A 20,805-nucleotide genomic window follows, 5' to 3' on the forward strand; every position below is an offset into this window, starting at 1 on the left:
ATAAAGCAGTATGTAAGTCTAATTGCTATTGATTTCTATTTTGTGCATCACCAGAATCACAGAACAGTTTAGGGAATCTCCTGTTAACCTTTATTTTTTTCATTCCCCTTTTAGCATCAGATGTTCCCGCAGCAACATGTAGCCTGGAGGAATTCCAGTGTGCCTATGGGCGTTGTATCCTGGATATTTACCACTGTGATGGGGATGATGACTGTGGGGACTGGTCTGATGAATCTGATTGCTGTAAGTTACTTGAAGCAAGGGCCTGCCGACTCAGATCAAATGGCACTGCTGTGTTGTTTTTAGGTCAGATGTGCTTCATGTTAGGAGTAACAGAGAAAATTTGTAATGGGCCTCTGTCATTCCAATATTCAAAACAGAAGCTTTTCAGCTTTCCTTCCAGATAGCAAATTGAATCTCTTGGGCTTAATTTGGGCTGAGTTAGAGTGTAAATTACCATATACTGTTTATATCCGTAGCCTCTCACCAGCCTTGCCGCTCTGGAGAGTTCATGTGCAACAGTGGCTTGTGCATTAATGCTGGCTGGAGGTGTGATGGTGATTTTGACTGCGATGACCAATCAGATGAGAAAAACTGCAGTGAGTAACCTGGGACTTGTAAATCAGGTCCAGCTTAGGGGCAGTAAGGTAATAGAAAAATGTGTCATGAAACTATTTTGAAATTCTTGTTCATATTTATTTCTTCAGCTACCTCTATGTGCACAGCTGACCAGTTCCGATGTAAATCTGGCCGCTGCGTCCGGCTGTCTTGGCGCTGTGATGGGGAAGGTGACTGCTCTGATTACAGTGATGAAGAAGACTGTGAGGACTCGGGTAAAAATTGTACAATTGAATGCCTTTTTGTTTTTGCGCTAGAATCTGTGCTAAGTTCAGCTATCGGTTTTATAATTTTGAAAAAAATCTTCATTCAGGAATCCCACAATGTTCTCCTGACCAATTTCTATGTGGAAATGGGCGCTGCATTGGCCAACGGAAGCTGTGTAATGGTGCCAATGATTGTGGAGATGGCAGCGATGAGAGCCCTGCCCAAAACTGCCGTAAGTTACCTCATACCAACTTCAGTATGGGTGCGCACAATGGATTTTCAAGTTAATTTTAAAAAAAACAACAGATGTATCTGTAGGGATGTCTCTCATCATCATATAAAAGATAGAAAAAAAGAGGGTCTTGACCTCAGTTTCTCTGAAGATTCAGAGTGCAGTGTTCAAGGAAAAAAAATAGGAGTTTTCTTTTCAGTGTTGTACATCTACTCAGATTAGCTGATCTGAGTGAGATATACAACACCAAACAGAACACTCCCCCCCCCTTGAATAGTGCATTCTGAATTAGCTAGTTGTGCTTCTTTGGGTACCAACCTCAAGAATAAAAAGGTATAGGTAGTCCTTGACTTACAACCATAATTGCCACTAGAATCTCATTCATTGAACTCGGTCACTCAACATCTTCAATCTCAGCACTCCCAATATTTGCGGTTGTTAAGTGATCTTGTGGGTTGTTAAGCAGACGGAGGTCTAGGTACGAAATGCCAGATAAGGAATGCAGGTGTCTCAAGGGGATGAGGAAGACTCAGGGAGACGCAGAGCGGTCAGCATGTGAGTGTCTCTCTGCTCAGGAGCTGAATATCCTTCCTACCAAAATCCAAGAAGGATTTTCAGCCCCTGAGGTCTCCCAGTGCCTCCCCCACCCCCATGAGGTGCTCTGCACTCCTTACCTTCCCATGCTGCCTGTTCAGTGGCTGAAAATCTTGCTTGGATTTTGGCTTCATCTCTGGGGGCTGGCTGAAAGAACTCTTTGTCAAAAGATTTTCGCTCCATGCCTGTTAGCATGGAGCTGAAATTCTTCATGCCTGTTTGCTTGACGCTGAAGTCCTTCAGCAGGAAGCTCTTTCAGGCAGTCCCAGAGATGAGAGGAAGTCCTCTCAGCAGGTAGCATCAACTTGCAACCTTCCTTGCTCATTTCCCCATTGATGTTTTGGGGAAACTGGCAGAGAGGTTTGCAAATGGCAGTCATGTAATCACGGGCACTTGGCAATCAGTTATAACAGCTTGCAGAAAGGTTGCCCAGCACCTAGCTAATGATTGCCTGACTGGTGCGGTGTGTGCATGTGTATGTTGACGTTTTACAATGACCAGGATGTGTTTTATATGCTGTAAAACACCCTTTCTAAGGCCATCATTAATTTAAAGGATCTTTAAGTGAAAGTTGTAAATTGAAGACAGGTTGTAAGAATATTCTGAATGTTGAGGTGATGATCTATTCTGGCATTTTCACTTATTATCTTATCAAACCCTATTCTGTCTTTTCTGGGTTGTTTTTGTGGATGCAAGAGAGTAGACTATTTGTGGAACAATATGGCATTCCAGGTATATATTGGAGAGCCAAGCTAAGTTCAGCCAACATATAGGAATTATTCATTTCTTGACAAATTAGGAGCAATTGTTTGTGTGAAATATGGGGTCTCTTTTTCCACTTAAGACACAGGTCGGCAACCTGCGGCTCCAGAGCCGCATGCGGCTCTTTGAGGCTTCCCCTTTGGCTTCCAGCCTCCTCTGCCATTCGCAGAGAGAGAGACAGAGACAGAGAGAGGCACTTGTGCTTCCCTTCTCTCTCTCTCTCTCTCTCTCTCTCTCTCTCAAAAAGAGAGTGGCCTCACCCTGTTCCACCAGCCGACAAGCTTACTGGGCGGGGCTCCTGCCTTGGCTACGTCTCTGCAGGAAGCAGGAAGGGCAGGAGAGAGCTAGCTAGCCCAGCTATGCTTACTCAGGAATTCTGGGAGTTGAAGTCCATGAGTTATAAAAGAGCCGAGGTTGCCTACCCCTGAGCTTGTTGGAGAACAGCTTGAAGCCAGCTTGCCAGGTGAGCAGAAGATCAGAGAGAGGGAGAGGGGGGGAGAGGAGAGAAAAGGAGAGGAAAGAGAGAGAGGGAGAGAGAAAGAGAGAGGGAGAGGAAAGAGAAAAAGAGAGAGAGAGAGAAAGAAAGAGAGTGGAGGAAGAGGACTGGCAGACCAAGGGCAGAAAGAGAGGGAGGGAGGGAGAGAGAGACAGAGAAACCTTTTTGACATCTAAAATGAAGATAACATTGCATATATCCTTTTTGTTTTCAGTGGGAAACGGGTCCAAGTCACTCTTTGAGTGTTTTGGGTTGCCTACCCCTTACTTAAGAACACAAAAGTCTTCTTTTCCCTCCTGACAACTACTTTAGACAGTTTTCATAATTTGTTCTAGATAAGAGGAAAATTCTAAAAGAATGGCTGTGTTATAACCATTTTTTATCTCTGATCTTTTCACAGGTCCTCGAACTGGAGAGGAAAATTGTAATGTCAATAATGGGGACTGTGCCCAGAAATGCCAGATGATTCGTGGAATGGTTCAGTGTACCTGTCATACAGGTTACAGGCTTCTGGAGGATGGTAGATCATGTCATGGTAAACAGCCTGAACACTTAAGAACATCTGTATGACTAGGAATGAAATTGTCCTTGCCAAAGCACTGACAGGCAGTGGCATTAACCAAGTTCAACTGTATAATTATGTGGGACTTTTTGATTTGTATTGATGCTTCCTAACCACTGATCCTAACACTATCAATCAAAGGCCCTTTATCAATCCTAGTCATTTTTTTTAAAAAAAAGCAAGGTAGAATCAATAGAAAAATGAGGAAGATTCCAATGGAAAGAGAATTTTCTGAATTTCAGAAAAAATTATGATTTAAACCAGTAGCTGCATATAATGGCCTTGTTTCAAAGCACCTACAGTAGAAAATCATCTAGTTTGACTTTTTTTTTCTTGTTTTACTATTACATTCATAGTATGAAGGTAACAGGGCAAAGAAAAAAAAGAATTCCAGGGTCATAAAAAGGGAGGTTTTTTATTATATTCATAGTATATATAGCTTACAAATTGTGTAGATTGATAGATTGGAGATGATGAGTTAAGTGCTTGATATTTTGGATTATCTTTTACTGTTTTGGTTTTATTATCTTCGTGAGTTGCCTAGAGTTGTGTTTACAAGACAGATAAATATATAAATCTTTAAAATAAACAAATAGGCATCGAAGTATGGAATCCAAAACCAACCTATTTACCCTTTTCTCTTTAGTTTCACACTCTTTGTTCTTCTTTTCTTATTCCAGATGTGAACGAATGTGCAGAGGAAGGTTATTGCAGTCAGGGATGCACCAATAGTGAGGGTGGTTTCCAATGCTGGTGTGAACAAGGCTATGAACTTCGCCCAGACAAGCGTAGCTGCAAAGCCCTGGGTAAGAAAGAGTCTTCAGCTCCAGGCACTGGGGATCATTCAGGGCTTAGGATCCTTCCATGTGCCTGATGGATGACTGCTGGCTTAGTTCACGGCTTCCGTTTCCCCATGGTATTTAATTTTCAACTGCTGCTTGCGTAACAGGCTAGTCTATTTTTCCACAGCCTGATGACTCTAGTTGCACTGGAATATAGCTTCCATTATTCCATTGACAATATATTTTGGGATGTGTTTACTAGATTTGATGGGAGTTACAGTCCAACACTTTTGGACAAGATTAGGCTGGAAAAAGCTAGACTAGTATTTTGTGAGTTTTTTTCCCCCTCTCTCTTCAGCTGCACGCCTCTTTTGAAAATAGAAAATGTGATAATATTGGTTCTGTAGGAGATAACAAGGCTGAGCCCAAGGGAGGGGTCAAACACATCATCAGTCATGAGTCCCTTTAGGCCAGGGGTGTCATTCAATTTCATTGAGGGCCACATCAGCATTATGGTTGCCTTGAAATGTCCAGTTGCTGTCCCACTCTCTCCCTCAGGCTTGCCCCACAGAAGCCTCTCTTATCCTCCCTATCGCCTTCTCTCCCCCCTCACTCCTTCCCTCCAAACCCCCTCCTCTTATATTCTCCCCTCTCCTCCCCCATACATTCACTCACTGCCCAGCTGGCCTTTTCATGCAGTGCTCTCATCATGGCCTGGATCTGGCCCGCAAGTCTTGAGTTTGACATGTCTGCTTCACACCCATAAGACATCTAAATCCAGTCCACCTTGAGTTCCGTTCTATTCTTAACCCCTGCATGCAGTGGATTTTTTCTGGATATTCTAGAACAGAGGTCCCCAACCTTTTGGCACCGGGGAGCGGTTCTGTGGAGAGAGATTTTTCTGCGGACCAGAGGGGGCATGGTTTTGTGTGCTGCCTGCATCCTGCGGATGGGGCTTTGTTTGTTTGCACGGACTGGTTGCTGGCATGCCACGGACTGGTACTGGTCCACGGACCAGGGATTGGGGCCCCCTGTTCTAAAAGAGATCTGACCATGAACAGAAATATTCTATGACAAAGTTTTTTATATATCTCTGATATGGAATTACCTGATTTTTGAGAAGCCAGGTTATGTGAGGATGGCATTCATGTGGCTTTTCAGAATGTTAGAAAAGTCTGTTTTTATGGGCAGCCTTTCAGGATTGATTCTGGAGGCAATAAATTATATTTTATTGATATACTGTTTTCTGTTATTATTACTATTATGACTATATTTTACTGTAAACCTCCTAGGGTCAACTGGACTAAGGTACCGTATATGTCGGCGTATAAGGCGACTTCCGCGAGCGCTAAAATCGGCGCCAAAGACGGGGGTCGTCTTATACGCCGAGTCGTCTTATACGCCGAGTCGTCTTATACGCCGGAAATACTGGTGGTTTCCGGCGTATAAGATGACGTTCTAGGAATGCAGCTCGGCGACAAAGACAGGGGTCGTCTTATACGCCGGGTCGCCTTGTACGCTGGCATATACAGTAGTATATAAATTTCACAAAGAAACAGATAAAAATGTAACTGTACAGATCCCAGGAAAAGACTAAATCCCAGGTCAAGAACTACAGATTCAGATAACAGCAAAAACAAAAAGTCTGGGGATGATACGATCCATTGCACAGAATCCACTTACTGAACAATCACTTTTCATGAATGCTGGTTCCCACATGTCTAACGAACTGCCGAATAATCAAATAAAATACAGTGGAGGGAACTACAGTATATAAGTTTATATTCTAAACCAGCATTTCTCAACGTTTGTGTGACGGCAACCCCCATCACACGAACGTGCCACGCATGTGTGGCGCGGTGCGCATGCGCGGCGGCAGCCCCATGCGCAACATGCATGCATGGCACCGCCCCGAGGGGGGAAAATGGCGGATCGCATTGTTTGGCGACCCCCGTAAAATGGTCGATCGACCCCAAATGGGGTCGCGACCCATAGGTTGAGAACCGCTGTTCTAAACAGTGTGAATGTGCCTACATACAATATTTCTATGTTTGTTTTCTACCTGTGAACTGATTCTGTGCTGCCATTGTAATCTCACTGACGTCCATACAATAGTCTTCTCACATCTCTTTGCACGTATCCTCCAGGGCCAGAACCTGTGCTGCTTTTTGCCAATCGGATTGATATCCGGCAGGTCTTACCCCACCGCTCCGAATATACTTTGCTTCTGAATAACCTCGAAAATGCTATTGCACTGGATTTCCACCATAGCAAGGAATTAGTATTCTGGTCCGATGTCACACTGGACCGCATTATGAGGGCCAATCTAAATGGTAGCAATGTGGAGGAAGTGGTGTCTACCGGATTAGAAAGTCCAGGTAAATGTCTTCAGTAGTTTCAGAAATAAAACTGGCAGCTCTGTATGTAGCAAAATGTACTTATTTGTTTCTATTTATCTGTCAAACTTGTATGTTGCCTATCTTCACGGAAGCAACTCTAACACTGCATAACCTGAGTATTCATAGTAGATTATAACCCCTAAGACCTTGTTGCAGCCCTCAGAATTCCCCCATAGTAACCACCAATCATACGTTTTACTGGGGAATAAGAGGAACATTAGGATAAAATAAAATGAATTGTATTTAACTTGATCTTCAATTAAATGTAAATGTAAATCAGGCCTATATTTTTCCTATCTCCATTTGGATTTCAGAGTGCACCATGCCATTCAAAAATCGAGTGTGGCTTATAGCCGTGTGTGTGTGTGTGTGTGTGTGTACGTGCACGCACACGTGTGTATCTATATATCTACGTCTACATCTTGGTCATAATGGGCATGATGGATAGTTCAAATAGTTATCTAAATATTTTAGTGATTTATATGACAAGAGGGGGAAAAACCCTTGTTTCCATTTTCCATTTATAGAACAGGATAGCCTTACTCATAGCTCAATAGGACTATTCTTGAGCAGTCATTACTTGTCACATTCTTCTTTCCTCTGGGTCCTAGGTGGGCTAGCTATTGACTGGATCCATGACAAGTTATACTGGACAGACTCTGGGACATCTCGCATTGAGGTGGCAAATCTGGATGGAATGCATCGGAAGGTGCTTCTTTGGAAGAATCTAGAAAAACCTCGTGCAATTGCTCTTCACCCTATGGAAGGGTGAGTATGAGATATACTCACTGCTTGTTATCTTAATTTATCAGATGAAATTTGCTGAATGAAGACTCCAGTTTGGCTACCTGGAGCCAAATCTAGAGTTGCCATTCTACAAATGAATTAACATCTTCCATATGTAAAAACGCCATGAAAACTAATGACAACTTCCCCTAGAGGGGAAAGAATGTGTTGGTGATTTTTACAAACGTGTTATTACTATTATTTTTTTTGCTTGTTGCGCCTGATGACATCTCATTCCCCATTTTAGAGGAAATGCAGATAGAAGGAATATAAAAATCATCTTCTCTTCACTCAACTTGGAATATCCTGTAAATATTTTTATATACTGGAACTTAATGTACTATTTTCATAGCCTTAGGATTCTCCTATGTTCTGTAATGTAAGCTATATTAGCATAGAGCAGTCTTTTTCAAAAGTATTACCTTCCTGTTGTGTGAAGTAACTCCCAGAATTCTGAGCAACTACCATGCCAGCTAAAATTCTGGAAAATTAACTTTGTCCATCTGGAGCAGAGGTCCCCAACCTTTTGGGCACCAGGGACCGGTTCCATGGAGAGGGATTTTTCCACGGACCGGAGGGTGCGTGGTTTTATGTGCTACCTGCATCTCGTGGATGGGGCTTTGCTTGTTTGTGCGGCCCAGTTGCTGACATGCTGCAGCCCGGTACTGGTCCATGGGCCGGGGGTTGAGAACCCCTGATCTGGAGGATACTCAGTATGAAGAAAGCCATTATAGGTGCTCATTTCTGAAGCCAAAGGATTCTGGTTAATAGTTGATTGACAAAGATTGTGGTCTTGTATAATCATAGCCTGAATCTGTTATCCTTGTTGGCTTTCATCAGCTCCAGTTGAATTATGACTTTAGCTTTAGATTGCTAAACAAGTGGCTGTTTTGGTGAGCAATATCTGTAGTCCTTTCAAGGAACTTCCACAGTTCACATTTTTTTCTCTTTTCCAATAGTACCATCTACTGGACAGATTGGGGAAACACTCCTTGTATTGAATACTCTAACATGGATGGTTCCAATCGGCGCATTATTGCTGACACTCATCTTTTTTGGCCAAATGGGCTAACTATTGACTATGCAGGACATCGGATGTACTGGGTAGATGCCAAGCATCATGTTATTGAGAGGGCTGATTTGGATGGAAAGAACAGGAAGGCTGTTATTAGTCAAGGTGAGATAACGAAATTGGGACTGTTGTTTACTAGATAAGCAACAGTGCTAAGGGATGCTCTGAGTAACTCACATAATACTGTGTAGCAAATCAGATCATTGATGCCAGGAGTTGAAATCATTTGATGCCAGGAGTCTACTTTGGTCCCACATCTATTTTCCCATCACGCTAATGCCAGCAGTACTCTCAAAACAATATCTTGTGGTTGATATCTACCAATTCATAAACAAGTGATAAAATCTCAATGGCTGGGATATACAATGTGAGTAGCAAATTGCACTGTGATGTCAGCCTTTATTTCCAGGAGAACTGGCAATGTAGAGTAATAAGGCAGAGGAAATCAGCAGCAAGTTTGCTTAGTTTTGAAGATGTTATTGAAAGAAAGAAACCTTTTTTTTTTTTTTTGGCTCAGTGATAGAAGCAACTTTTAGAAACAGTAAAGAGTGGCCATAACCTTTTCATCTGCTTTTACTGGATTCTTGCTGCAGGCCTTCCACATCCATTTGCTATCACTGTATTTGAAGATAGCCTGTACTGGACAGATTGGCATACCAAGAGTATTAACAGTGCCAACAAATTTACTGGAAAAAATCAGGAGATCATCCGTAACAAGCTTCATTTCCCCATGGATATCCATACTTTGCATCCCCAACGCCAACCAGCAGGTAACTACAGAGAGAAAAAACAAGATATTATTGCTAAAAGACAAGTTTTCTATCACAAAGATATTGACAAGCAAATACTTCCTGAATCTTAACACTTTATAGAATATAAAAATTGTCTTAGTGCTTCAAATCAAATTGTTTGATTAGTGCTCTACATTCAGAAAACATGCAGTGTTTCCAAAGACATATTCCCAGGTATAAGTGAGTAGCTACTGTATATATTTTCTTAGCAGCAATGGCCAAGCAGCTCCCCACATAAATTCATAAATGATGGTATAATGTGATAATCTTTCATTACTGTGGTTGTTATATTACTATTGTTACTGGCATATTTCTGTGTACCTGGAAAAAGATTTCCCAGTTAATCCAACTCTACTATTGTCAAAAATGTTGAATTGCAATGAACATCTTCATTAATTTTATTCATACTTTATTATCCAGGTAGTATTAAAGTCCACAATATAATAAAAATTACCATTGGTCTAATACTGCTACCAGTGGCTTATCAATCTGTTTGATTGTACCACAAAAATAATTTCAAAGTATGAAAAGTAAATGGCTATATATCCTTTATATATGTCCGTGGTGAATATTTCTGTTTTAGAAATACACCAGTCAGATACAAATGCACAATAAACCAGGCAGTTCCAAAATAGAATAGGCTTCGTTGTATCTCTGGTTCTTTTCCCTGTATAGGTCGTGGTATTTGTGTTTATATGGTTGTATCTATACATATGTGTATGTGTGTGTATATATATGTATATATATATATATGTGTGTGTGTGTGTGTATGTGTGTGTGTGTATATATATATATATATATATATATATATATATATATATATATATATATATATATATAAAAGATAAAAATGAGCACCAGGAGGTAAAACAATTAAATGTTTAATAAATAAATAACCTAGCTTTCGATGGCTATATTGCTGCCATCATCGTCAGAATATATATATATATTCTGAGGTTTTCACGGTCTTTGGTTATTCGGGTTTTCTCCCGCGTCAAATTGGAAGTGTCTTGGCGACGTTTCGACGAAGTCTCATTCGTCATCTTCAGGCTGGTGCTTTCGGCTTCGTGTTTCTAGAAGCACGAAGCCGAAAGTACCAGCCTGAAGATGACGAATGAGACTTCGTCGAAACGTCGCCAAGACACTTCCAATTTGACGCAGGAGAAAACCTGAATAACCAAAGACATATATATATATAAAATATCTGTTTGGCTATTCGAGCAGGGAGAAATCGCTGTGGAACCAACAATGGTGGCTGTACCCATCTCTGTTTACCAAATAACAAGGGCTATACCTGTGCATGCCCCACAGGTTTTCGGAGGACTAGCAGCCATTCTTGTGCCCAGAGTAAGTGTAATTAAAGAGTTTATGTACCTTCATAACATGTCTGTGTCCAGACACATGAGAGAGAGTAAAGAATTTTTAGCAAAATTACATTTAAATGAAACAGTAAATTTCACGTGAAGGGGTTGTGGGGAAAGCATTCACAATAGATTGCCAACATTACAACATGTTTATGAAATTGATGGGAGGATGACATTTGGATTTTTGTTGTTGTTGCTGTTTTTCCAAATTCCCATATAAAATATAGAATATTTTTTTCCAATTTTATAAACAAAAAACAAACAAGTTCAGCTGTAGAAAAGCACCGGTGGCATGATAAAGGATTTGGGGTATCTTTTCTGCAAGGAAAGAGGGAGTTCTTGCCTTGGGGAAAGAATATTTGTATTTTTTAGTTTGATATGGTTTCTTACTTAATTGGAAAATATGGTATAAGTATCTCAAACAACTAAAAAAATGGCTGGGTTAGGAAGATTGTGGAAGTTTATAAAATGCTGAGAATGTAATGGTAGAGAGAAGTTGGATAGAGATAATATTAGAACTGCAAGCACTCAATGAAATTATTTGTCAGTTCACAACCAATTGCTTTTCCACACAATACATAGTTTGTAGAATAGTTTGCCTCTAGATGCAGCGATACTGTGGCTCGACCAATTTTAAAGTTAGTTTATTAATGGAAAATTGGTTTGTCAACCCTTAATGCTATAAAAATTACGTTGAACCTATAGGATCAGAGGCAGAAGAAAGTCAATTGCTAGAAGCATTAAGGAAGGACAGTTTTTGATTCATTTTTTCTTTCTGGACTTTCTAAAGGCGCCTGACTAGCTAATGTTAGCAGTGGCTATGATAGGTCCTGGGTCTGAGTGAACAAGATTTTAAATGATGGAATTGCCAATTAATGTACCTTGTCATGTCCTTACATACAGAGACGTTTTATCTAAAAACATGTCCTTTTTTCTTCTACTCCTAAAATACTTCTTCCAACATTGTATGCTCACTTCCTTTTGCTTTGTACTGATTTGTTAGTTAAGCGCCATGGTGGCGCAGTGGTTAGAGCACAGTATTGCAGGCTAACTCTGCTCTCATTGCCAAGAGTTCAATTCTTTCGATCCTAACTGGCTCAAAGTTGACTCAGCCTTCCATCCTTCTGAAGTCATAAAATGAGGACCCAGATTGTTGGGGGCAATATGCTGCCTCTGTAAACTGCTTAGAGAGTGCTATAAAGCACTGTGAAGTGGTATATAAGACTCAAGTACTAGTGTTAGTTCAGGTCTGGCCTGCATTATAGATTGGACTTTTATATCCATGTAATAGGCATGGATATAATAGAACTTCATTGTGCCAAGATCACTTTTTTGTGCTTGTTACCATAATTTTCTGTTAGAGATATTAAAAGAAGACCTTTCGACCTTTGATCAGGTCTTGACAAGTTCCTGCTTTTTGCCCGAAGGATGGACATCCGTCGTATCAGCTTCGACACAGAAGATTTGTCTGATGTTGTCATCCCCTTGGCAGATGTGCGCAGTGCTGTGGCTCTGGACTGGGATGCGCAGGGTGACTATGTCTACTGGACAGATGTTAGCACTGATTCCATTAGTCGGGCAAAATGGAATGGAACAGGCCAGGAGGTAATATCCCATAGAAGCTCAGTGGAAATACATAAGTTGCTTGTCTTCTTGAGTTTTGTTTTGTTTTGGCTCATTATAAATATGTAATCTTTAAATTCTACTTTTTCAATTGTTTGAGGAATATATTCTATGCATATGTCTTAAAGTGATGAATTCCAGATCTCTATTTAAACAGCCCCACACACACATACACACAACTGAACATTCATCAGTCCAAAAAGGTCAGGCGGTGCTTTGGGTTAGAGCAATACTGCCCTCTAAGTTTCATTCTTGTGTTTGTTTTGTTGCCAGATTGTGGTGGAGAGCAGTCTTGAAAGCCCAGCTGGTCTTGCTGTTGATTGGGTCACAAACAAGTTGTACTGGACAGATGCAGGTACTGAAGGCCACTGCTATATGCAAGAGTTCATTTGCTACTCTAAAAGCTAACCACTCACTGAAAAATTGCCTTCCAAATTCTTAACAGGATTATTCCCAATGCATCTGTTGAGATATATGAATAAGACTCTTTCAAACTCTATGATCGTGAAGACTTTAATAACATTTCACCTTCCTGTAAACAGTGGACAGGTTGCTTAGAAATTCTGGCAGTAAGAACTTACTTTCTGTAATTTAAAAAAGCAGTGTTCCAAAATAGGAAAATTTTTATCATATCAATTTATGCCTGCAGAAATGTCCCTGCCTGCCACTTTATTTGAAATGTTTCCATTACACATTTTAATCTTACACTGATGTACTTGGTTTGTCAATATTATCGGCAAATGCAAATGTGAAAGGTTGCTTTATATTGTGGTACTGAAATTACAGAGTAATTCAAATGGCATTTTTGAATTTCCAAATTGAAATATTCCAGTAGACAGAATTTTCAGCCTATCTGAGTAAATTTGTTTTTCTTATGGATAAAAAGAACATGGAAGAGCATTCAAACCTGCAATCTGAGAGGTAATAGTAAAGGAAAGGTTTTGGTAAAATGATCCTGTGTTTTACTAGTTTTAATAGAACCAACAGTTTCTGAGTAAGGGCGACTAGATATGCTGATCCAATTCATTGAAAAAAATGTTTGTAGAGGTCAGAGTGATTATTATAGATTGAGGATACTTTGTAGGGCTGCTGAAAAAGTCATTTTGCTGATATATCTTGTTGGTTTTCTTTGCCATGGTGTGTGAATGACATTTCAGTATGGATTATTTTCTTTTATGATTTTTTTTTCCTGGTCTTGAAGGCTGATTATTTTTTTCTTTCCCTTTTCTATCTAATACAGGAACAGACCGCATAGAGGTATCTAACATAGATGGGACAATGAGGACTGTTCTAATATGGGAAAACCTAGACAGACCGAGAGATATTGTGGTGGACCCTGTTGGAGGGTGAGAACTTTTCTTTTAAGACTGCATTGCTGCCATTCCTGTATGCCATTGCATTTTGATTTATCACGACAGTGATATCCCTGAAAGTTTGCTGTTATAATTTTATATATAATTATATATATATAAGTCTGTAGAGTTGATTCTTATGTGCTAATACTTACAGTGTTTACAAAACAACAAAACTGAAAAAGACTCAGTTCTAATATCCTATATACCCAATATCCTTAAAAGTTTAGTTCAGGGATAGACAATGTGGTATTCTGTAATGTTGAGAATAGACAATCTAGTATTGAGTTTGGCACCAAACCTGGTCATTGGTCATGATAGCTATAGCCATGGTGGTGCAGTGGTTAGAATGCAGTATTGCAGGCTAATTCTGCTGACTGCCAACAATTTGAAGCTCACTGGCTCAGGATTGACTCAGACTTCCATTCTTCTGAGGACACATATTGTTAGGGGCAATATGCTGACTCTGTAAACTGCTTAGAGCAGTGGTTCTCAACCTTTCTAATGCCGCGACCCCATAATACAGTTCCCCATGTTGTGGTGACCCCCAACTACTTATACATCACCGGGTGCCAGGGCATGGCCAAAGAAAAGGGGGAAAAATGGCGGACAGCCTTGTTTGGCGACCCTCATGAAATGGTCGTTCGACCCCAAATGGGGTCCCGACCCACAGGTTGAGAACCACTGGCTTAGAGAGTGATGTAAAGCGCTATAAAGCAGTATATAAGTCTAAATGCTATTGCTAATGAGGCCGAGTGAAAATCTTTTGAAGGGCATGGAGTTAATTCTTACAAACAAACATTAATATGTCACAAAGAATAAGGAGGATGACCATATTAAAGTTATCTACAGAAAAGAGATGAGTAATATATAGCCATTTTGACTAATGTGTTAGATGTTGAAAATTACATCTCCCTGCATTCCTTACTTCTGGCTAAGTTGGCTGGAGCTACTGTAATTTATAACTCAACACCATATGAAAAGATGCTGGCATATTTGGCAAATGTAAACAAATACCTAAATTAGCCACTGCAAAACTGGAAAAACCTTCACCTGTTTAGAGTTTTCTTTTCTGTTCTCTTTCTTTCCTAATACAGTTAAGCAAAAATTGTAAGATTAATAAAAATAGCAGTTATATATCATTTTGGGCATTTATATGCAGGTTCATGTACTGGACTGACTGGGGAGCTAATCCAAAGATTGAGCGTGCAGGAATGGATGCCTCTAATCGCCTGGTGATCATCTCTTCCAACCTGACATGGCCCAATGGACTGGCTATTGACTATGAGTCTCAGCGCTTATACTGGGCAGATGCTGGCATGAAGACAATTGAATATGCTGGCCTGGATGGCAGTGATAGGAAGGTAAAATAATAATAATAATGATGATGATGATGATGATGATGTGGAATGCTACAAGTACATTAGATGGTTGAAGAAGAAAAAATGGCTTTGGAAGAATATCTGAAAAACAATGATGAAGATGCACTGAAATTAGTATATCAGGAAGGCTTACTGACTACTGGAGAGACCAAACTGGCCTACAAGAAAGACCAAATGAAGAACAGAATAGAGGCATGGGAAGACAAAGCACTACATGGCCAATACATTAAAAAAATAGCTGGGAAAGCAGATAATAACAAGACCTGGCAATGGCTAAGAGCAGGAAAATTGAAGAAAGAGACCGAGGGACTAATTCTGGCTGCACAAGACCAAGCCTTAAGGACAAATGCATATAAAGTCAAAATTGAGAAGACAGCAACAGACAGTAAGTGCCGCCTATGCAAAGAAGCTGAAGAAACAGTGGACCACCTGGTAAGCTGTTGCAAGAAGATTGCACAGACTGACTATAAGCAGCGGCATGACAAAGTAGCAACAATGGTGCATTGGAAGATCTGCAAAAAATATCATTTGCCTGTAAGCAAAAACTGGTGGGATCATAAAATAGAGAAAGTCATAGAAAATGATAAAATTAAACTGCTCTGGGACTTCAGAATTCAAACAGACAAGCACCTGCAACATAACACCCCAGACTTAACAATTGTCGATAAGAAAGACAAAAAAGTCTGGATAGTGGACGTGGCAGTGCCTGGAGACAGCAGAATAGACGAGAAAGAACTGGAGAAGATAACAAAATACAAAGACCTACAAATAAAAATAGAAAGACTGTGGTAAAAGCAAGCAAGGGTAGTACCAATAGTAATAGGCTCCTTGGGTGCAATCCCAAAACAACTGGAGCACCACTTGAACACCATTGGCATTGACAAATTCGCTATTAGTCAATTGCAAAAGGCGACCTTACTAGGAACTGCTTCCATCCTGCGACGATATCTGTAATACCATCAAACATCCACATCTGCCTATCCCAGGTCCTGGGTAAGGACTCGATAGGTAGACAAAACGCTAAATCCAGTATGAACTGTGCAATGATCTGGCTGACTGTGCAATGATCCATAATAATGATGATGATGATGATGATGATGATGATGATGGTGATCATGTTGGAAGGGACCCTGGAGGTCTTCTAGTCCAACCCCCTGCTCAGGCAGAAAACCCTATACCATTTCAGACAAATGGCTGTCCAGTCTCTTCTTAAAAACTTCCAATGTTGGAGCAGTCAGAACTTCTGGAGGCAGGTTATCCACTGTTTAATTGTTCTAACTATCAGAAAATTTCTCCTTAGTTCAAGGTTGCTTCTCTCTTTGGTTAGCTTCCATCTGTTGCTTTTTGTCCTGCCTTCAGGTGCTTTGGAGAATAGCTTGACTCCCTCTTCTTTGTGGCAGCCCCTGAGATATTGAAACACTGCTATCATGTCACCCCTCATCCTTCTCTTCATTAGATTAGACATACTCAATTCCAGCAACCAAGTTGAATAGCCAAGTTGAACTGATTTCTGGGAAAGGATAAATAGGATATATGCAATGTTTGTTTACAGAAAACATACATGTATTTTCTTTGAGCCAACATGCCTTGTTTTGATCTTCAGAGGAGTTCAGTTGCTCCTCTAAAGGGACAAATGAATAACTTTTGAGCGAAGATGATAGATAGTGAAATGTATGGAAACTTGTTGCTGCATTGTTGAAACAGCCTTAGACTTCCCCTGGTGCTCATAATAATTCTCAGCCAGGTCCCTGAAAGTCCAGCGCATTTGAAAGGGATCAGGCTGGGAAAACTTACTCTACAGTTTGTCAAAAATGAAGGCAAATATACATGCCCCAGGATAATGTTGCAGAATCCAATCTGGGTCAGTCACCAGGACTGGAGTTTAGTCTTCTAAGCTTTCGGACCCGTCTGGAGCCCATCTTCAGGGAACGTCTCTCTCACTGGAATGTGTTAGAGAGAAGTTTTCTGAGGATGGGCCTCAACACGACTCTGAAAGCTCAGAAGACTAAGCCGCCAATCCTGGTGATCAACCCAGATTGGATTCTACACTTCTGGACAACTGTGCATTGCTGTTTTTTTTTTTTTTTTTTTAAAAAAACCTGCTCTTTTTCTGGCAGTCGGTTGATTTGCTTTTGGGATTGACAGATATTGATCGGGAGCAATTTGCCTCACCCATTTGGGCTCACTCTTTATGGAGCTCGGATCTACTGGACAGACTGGCAGACAAAAAGCATCCAGAGTGCTGACAAAAGAACAGGGCTGGATCATGAGACTCTACAGGACAACCTAGAAAATCTTATGGACATCCATGTCTTTCATCGGCAGAGACTTGCAGGTATGGAAGTCTTCTGCATCAAGATAAGAAGTTATACATCTTTGGGCTACAGATAGAAAAAGTTTCAGGTTTTTCATTCTACTCTGACCATGCCGTAACGTTTAAGGTACCACTCGATGACACCCATTGATACCCACCGAGTCCCCTTTTTTAATTCTACAGGTAGTCCTCAACTTATGATTTACAACAGGGACTGGAAAATTAGTTGTTAAATGGTGTGGTCATGAATGAGGCATTGTGTGACCACACCCAATTTTACAATATTTTTTGCTGTAGTCTTTAAACAAATCACCACAGTCATTAAGTGAGACATCACGTGACTGCGACTTGTATGACCTTCCCTGCCAACTTTCCTATTGATTTTGCTTGTCAGAAACTGGTTGGAAAGGTTGCAAATGGCAATTGCTGTAAATGCTCAAAGGATGCCACGTGTCCAAATCATGATCACATGACTGTGGGGATGCCATAAATGTAAGGAGCAGTTGTAAGTTACTCTTTTTCAGTGCCATCAATAACTTTGAGTGGTTGTTAAGTGAATGATCCTAAATCAAGGACTACCTGTAATATTATTTTTTTAAAAAAATTAGGCCTGACCAGTTGTAAAAACAGCTGGAACCATGCTAGATTTTATTTTATTTATACAATTAACTACATTAGAACAGTAATTACATTAATTTAATCCAGTTAATGGAAGTATTATCTATCACTCTGCCCTTGTTAGATTAAAAACTATAAATTGGTATCGACTTTTGATGAGCTGGGGATTTTGCTGAAAGATTTGGGACCCTGAAGCCACAGTTTGTGCATCTGTTTGTTTTTATGGAAAGTACTCCCTTTCAGATTCAGATACATATATACATACTGCTCAAAAAAATAAAGGGAACACAAATGTATAGGATCCTTTATTTATTTATGTTCCCTTTATTTTTTTGAGCAGTATATATATATGCCTAACTGTAAACAATTGTAAACCGCAGTTATTCCTAATTGCTTTCTTTTGATAATGGTTTCATTATTGTCTCTTTCAGTACATACACCATGCCACATTAATAATGGTGGATGCAGTCATCTTTGTCTCTTGGCTCCACTTCCTAAAGGCTACAGTTGTTCTTGCCCTACTGGTATCAACCTACAACCGGATGGCAGAACATGTTTATCGGGTGGGTCTCTACCTTCTGAGGTTCTGTTAGTCCCTGGAAGACAGTAATGTCTCCTAAACCCCACATTCTGACCCTAGAAAAGTTATATACTCGAATTACAAGAAGTATTTTACATTTTCTGCTTCCAGTAGAATTTAATGCGGGTTGCAGTGTAGTCAGGCAAAAGTTGCAATAGCTTCGATGACGATGAAATGTCTGCATAAAAATTTGTTCCTATACAAATTGTGTCTGATCAGTTACTAAAGTAGCTAGAATTTGGAGGAAGCCCTATGCATTATAGAGGTGTATCAGACATAAATGCATTAACAGACTTCTTGGTAAAGCAAAGTAGTTGTATTTGTGGAATCCTTGCCGCTTTGCAATATTGTGCAATATTTCATTTTACTAATTTTAATAACATTAATTTAAACTGTAAGTAGACAGCAGTTTACGCATGAGAATGTCACTAGGATTTATTGGAAACCTGTAGTATATGATCTGGTGAACATGATAAATGCATAATTCTTGTATTGGTTTAATATATGCATAATTTGAAGACATGAATAATTTTTTAGATACTGGACCTTACTTGTACTGATTCTGATTATCACACTATACAGTATTTTATTTGGCTTACATGTAGTAAGGTACTATTGGTAAATTATACTAAACAATATTTTTCTTCAAGCATATGCTTAAAAATAATTATTACATAGTTGAATGACCACATTCAGTATTTATTACGATCTTTCATCATTTATGGCCCTACTTTTATGGTCTTGGATAAATTGGTGGCTTTATTCATTGCCAAGATCACCTTTGGCAGCTGAAATTTTTGTTGCATTAAGAAGGGATATTTGAGAAAAAGAATTCCTGTAATTATGCACTAAACTCCATTTTCAACTTTGCAGGAATGTCTGCCTTCCTGATCTTTGCAAGAAGATCAGATATTCGTCTGGTTTCACTTGATATTCCATATTTTGCTGATGTAGTTGTCTCAGTCAACGTCACTATGAAAAATACCATCGCCATTGGAGTGGATCCTGAAGAAGGTTGGCAATATGTAATTTAACCATTTTTAAATGTAGGGAATTGTTCAGGGCAGAGTAAATTTATCAGTAAATGAAAAGCAACCTGTCCAATAAATGGTGTGATTCATATTAAACAATACATTCCCCAAATATTCATGAAATCATTATAAAAGAAGCTGTTTTTTAATGTCCCAAGTCTCATTAAAACAACCTTTCCCAAATTAATATGTCTACAAACACCTTCAAATACAACTCCAGAATTCCTATAGGCCATGTTGGCTGAAAATTTTGGAAGCTGTAGTCCCAATATATCTAAAAGCAGTTTTCCCCAAAAATAATTTTCAAGGCAATTGTATTCCACATAAGTTCTGCCCTGGTGAAGTGTTATATTTTTCAACCTTGAAAACTTTTAAGATGTGTGGCCTTCACCTCAGAGCATGTTGCTGCAGTATTCTAAGAATTGAAGTAACAAATCTTAAAACTGATGAAAGCTTTGATGTGTCCGTCTGTATGTGTGTATGTATGTATGTATGTATGTATGTATGTATGTATATATATATATATATATATATACACACACACACACACACACACACACACACACACACAACAAACATATACATATACACTCATATATGTGTCTGCGTTTGTGTATGGAATAATAACTTATTTTATATTAATATTATAGTGATGGTGTGTGTCTTCATTAAATACATATGATATATTCATAAATAAATTGCTGCTGTTTTTGCTTTTCTTGGCAGAGGGATATAGAGATATACACTTTCTTCTTTACTTTTCTCCATTTTTGGAAATTCCTTTTCTAGCAATAATAGATTAAATAATAGATTGTACCAGATCCTGAAGACACACTTTACAATATTGTTTTTCACCAAAGTAATCTTAGATATTTATGGACTAACAAGGAGATTTAATTTAAATAAATGATATTAATGTACTTATATTTTTTTCAACAGGAAAGGTTTATTGGTCAGACAGCACACTGAGGAAGATCAGCAGAGCTTCACTGGATGGGTCTCAGTATGAGGATATCATTACTACAGGTAATAAATAGATGGTTTGATAAATACTGAACATCAAAGATATGGATTCTTTTCAATGAGGTGAACTTTTTTTTTCTTTTTTGCATTTTCCCTAATGCAACTTCTAAAGCTCTAATGTAAAGGTTGCCTTGAACATCCAGTGGGATGTTCTGTGGAAAAAGGAGTGTGTGTGTGTGTGTGTGTGTGTGTGTGTGTGTGTGTGTGTGTTACTGAC

General features: G+C 39.5%; 1 protein-coding gene and 1 long non-coding RNA gene across 6 annotated transcripts in view; one reads left to right on the forward strand and one right to left on the reverse strand.

Moving 5' to 3' along the window:
- Nucleotides 1-20,805, forward strand: part of LRP4 (LDL receptor related protein 4) — a 112,452-nt gene that overhangs the window by 71,516 nt on the left and 20,131 nt on the right. For 3 of the 5 annotated variants that reach the window (XM_039358199.1, XM_039358223.1, XM_039358232.1), the window contains exons 6-24: nucleotides 115-243; nucleotides 480-599; nucleotides 708-833; nucleotides 932-1,057; nucleotides 3,310-3,444; nucleotides 4,152-4,277; nucleotides 6,401-6,631; nucleotides 7,264-7,420; nucleotides 8,398-8,615; nucleotides 9,104-9,280; nucleotides 10,523-10,648; nucleotides 12,062-12,270; nucleotides 12,562-12,643; nucleotides 13,529-13,634; nucleotides 14,803-15,004; nucleotides 17,168-17,357; nucleotides 18,386-18,517; nucleotides 19,408-19,548; nucleotides 20,505-20,591. In XM_039358199.1, coding sequence (XP_039214133.1) covers nucleotides 115-243; nucleotides 480-599; nucleotides 708-833; nucleotides 932-1,057; nucleotides 3,310-3,444; nucleotides 4,152-4,277; nucleotides 6,401-6,631; nucleotides 7,264-7,420; nucleotides 8,398-8,615; nucleotides 9,104-9,280; nucleotides 10,523-10,648; nucleotides 12,062-12,270; nucleotides 12,562-12,643; nucleotides 13,529-13,634; nucleotides 14,803-15,004; nucleotides 17,168-17,357; nucleotides 18,386-18,517; nucleotides 19,408-19,548; nucleotides 20,505-20,591 — 2,820 coding nt within the window. The remainder of the gene's footprint in view (nucleotides 1-114; nucleotides 244-479; nucleotides 600-707; nucleotides 834-931; nucleotides 1,058-3,309; nucleotides 3,445-4,151; nucleotides 4,278-6,400; nucleotides 6,632-7,263; nucleotides 7,421-8,397; nucleotides 8,616-9,103; nucleotides 9,281-10,522; nucleotides 10,649-12,061; nucleotides 12,271-12,561; nucleotides 12,644-13,528; nucleotides 13,635-14,802; nucleotides 15,005-17,167; nucleotides 17,358-18,385; nucleotides 18,518-19,407; nucleotides 19,549-20,504; nucleotides 20,592-20,805) is intronic. The other 2 variants (XM_039358213.1, XM_039358207.1) reach the window with 2 other exon arrangements.
- LOC120314786 overlaps nucleotides 9,170-20,805 on the reverse strand; it is a 35,860-nt gene continuing 24,224 nt past the window's right edge. The window contains exon 3 of the long non-coding RNA XR_005558528.1: nucleotides 9,170-9,284. This is a non-coding gene — a long non-coding RNA (uncharacterized LOC120314786). The remainder of the gene's footprint in view (nucleotides 9,285-20,805) is intronic.

Source organism: Crotalus tigris, unplaced genomic scaffold, assembly GCF_016545835.1.
Source record: "Crotalus tigris isolate CLP2741 ecotype Arizona unplaced genomic scaffold, ASM1654583v1 scf7180000017576.4783729, whole genome shotgun sequence".
Classification (NCBI taxonomy): Eukaryota; Metazoa; Chordata; class Lepidosauria; order Squamata; family Viperidae; genus Crotalus; species Crotalus tigris.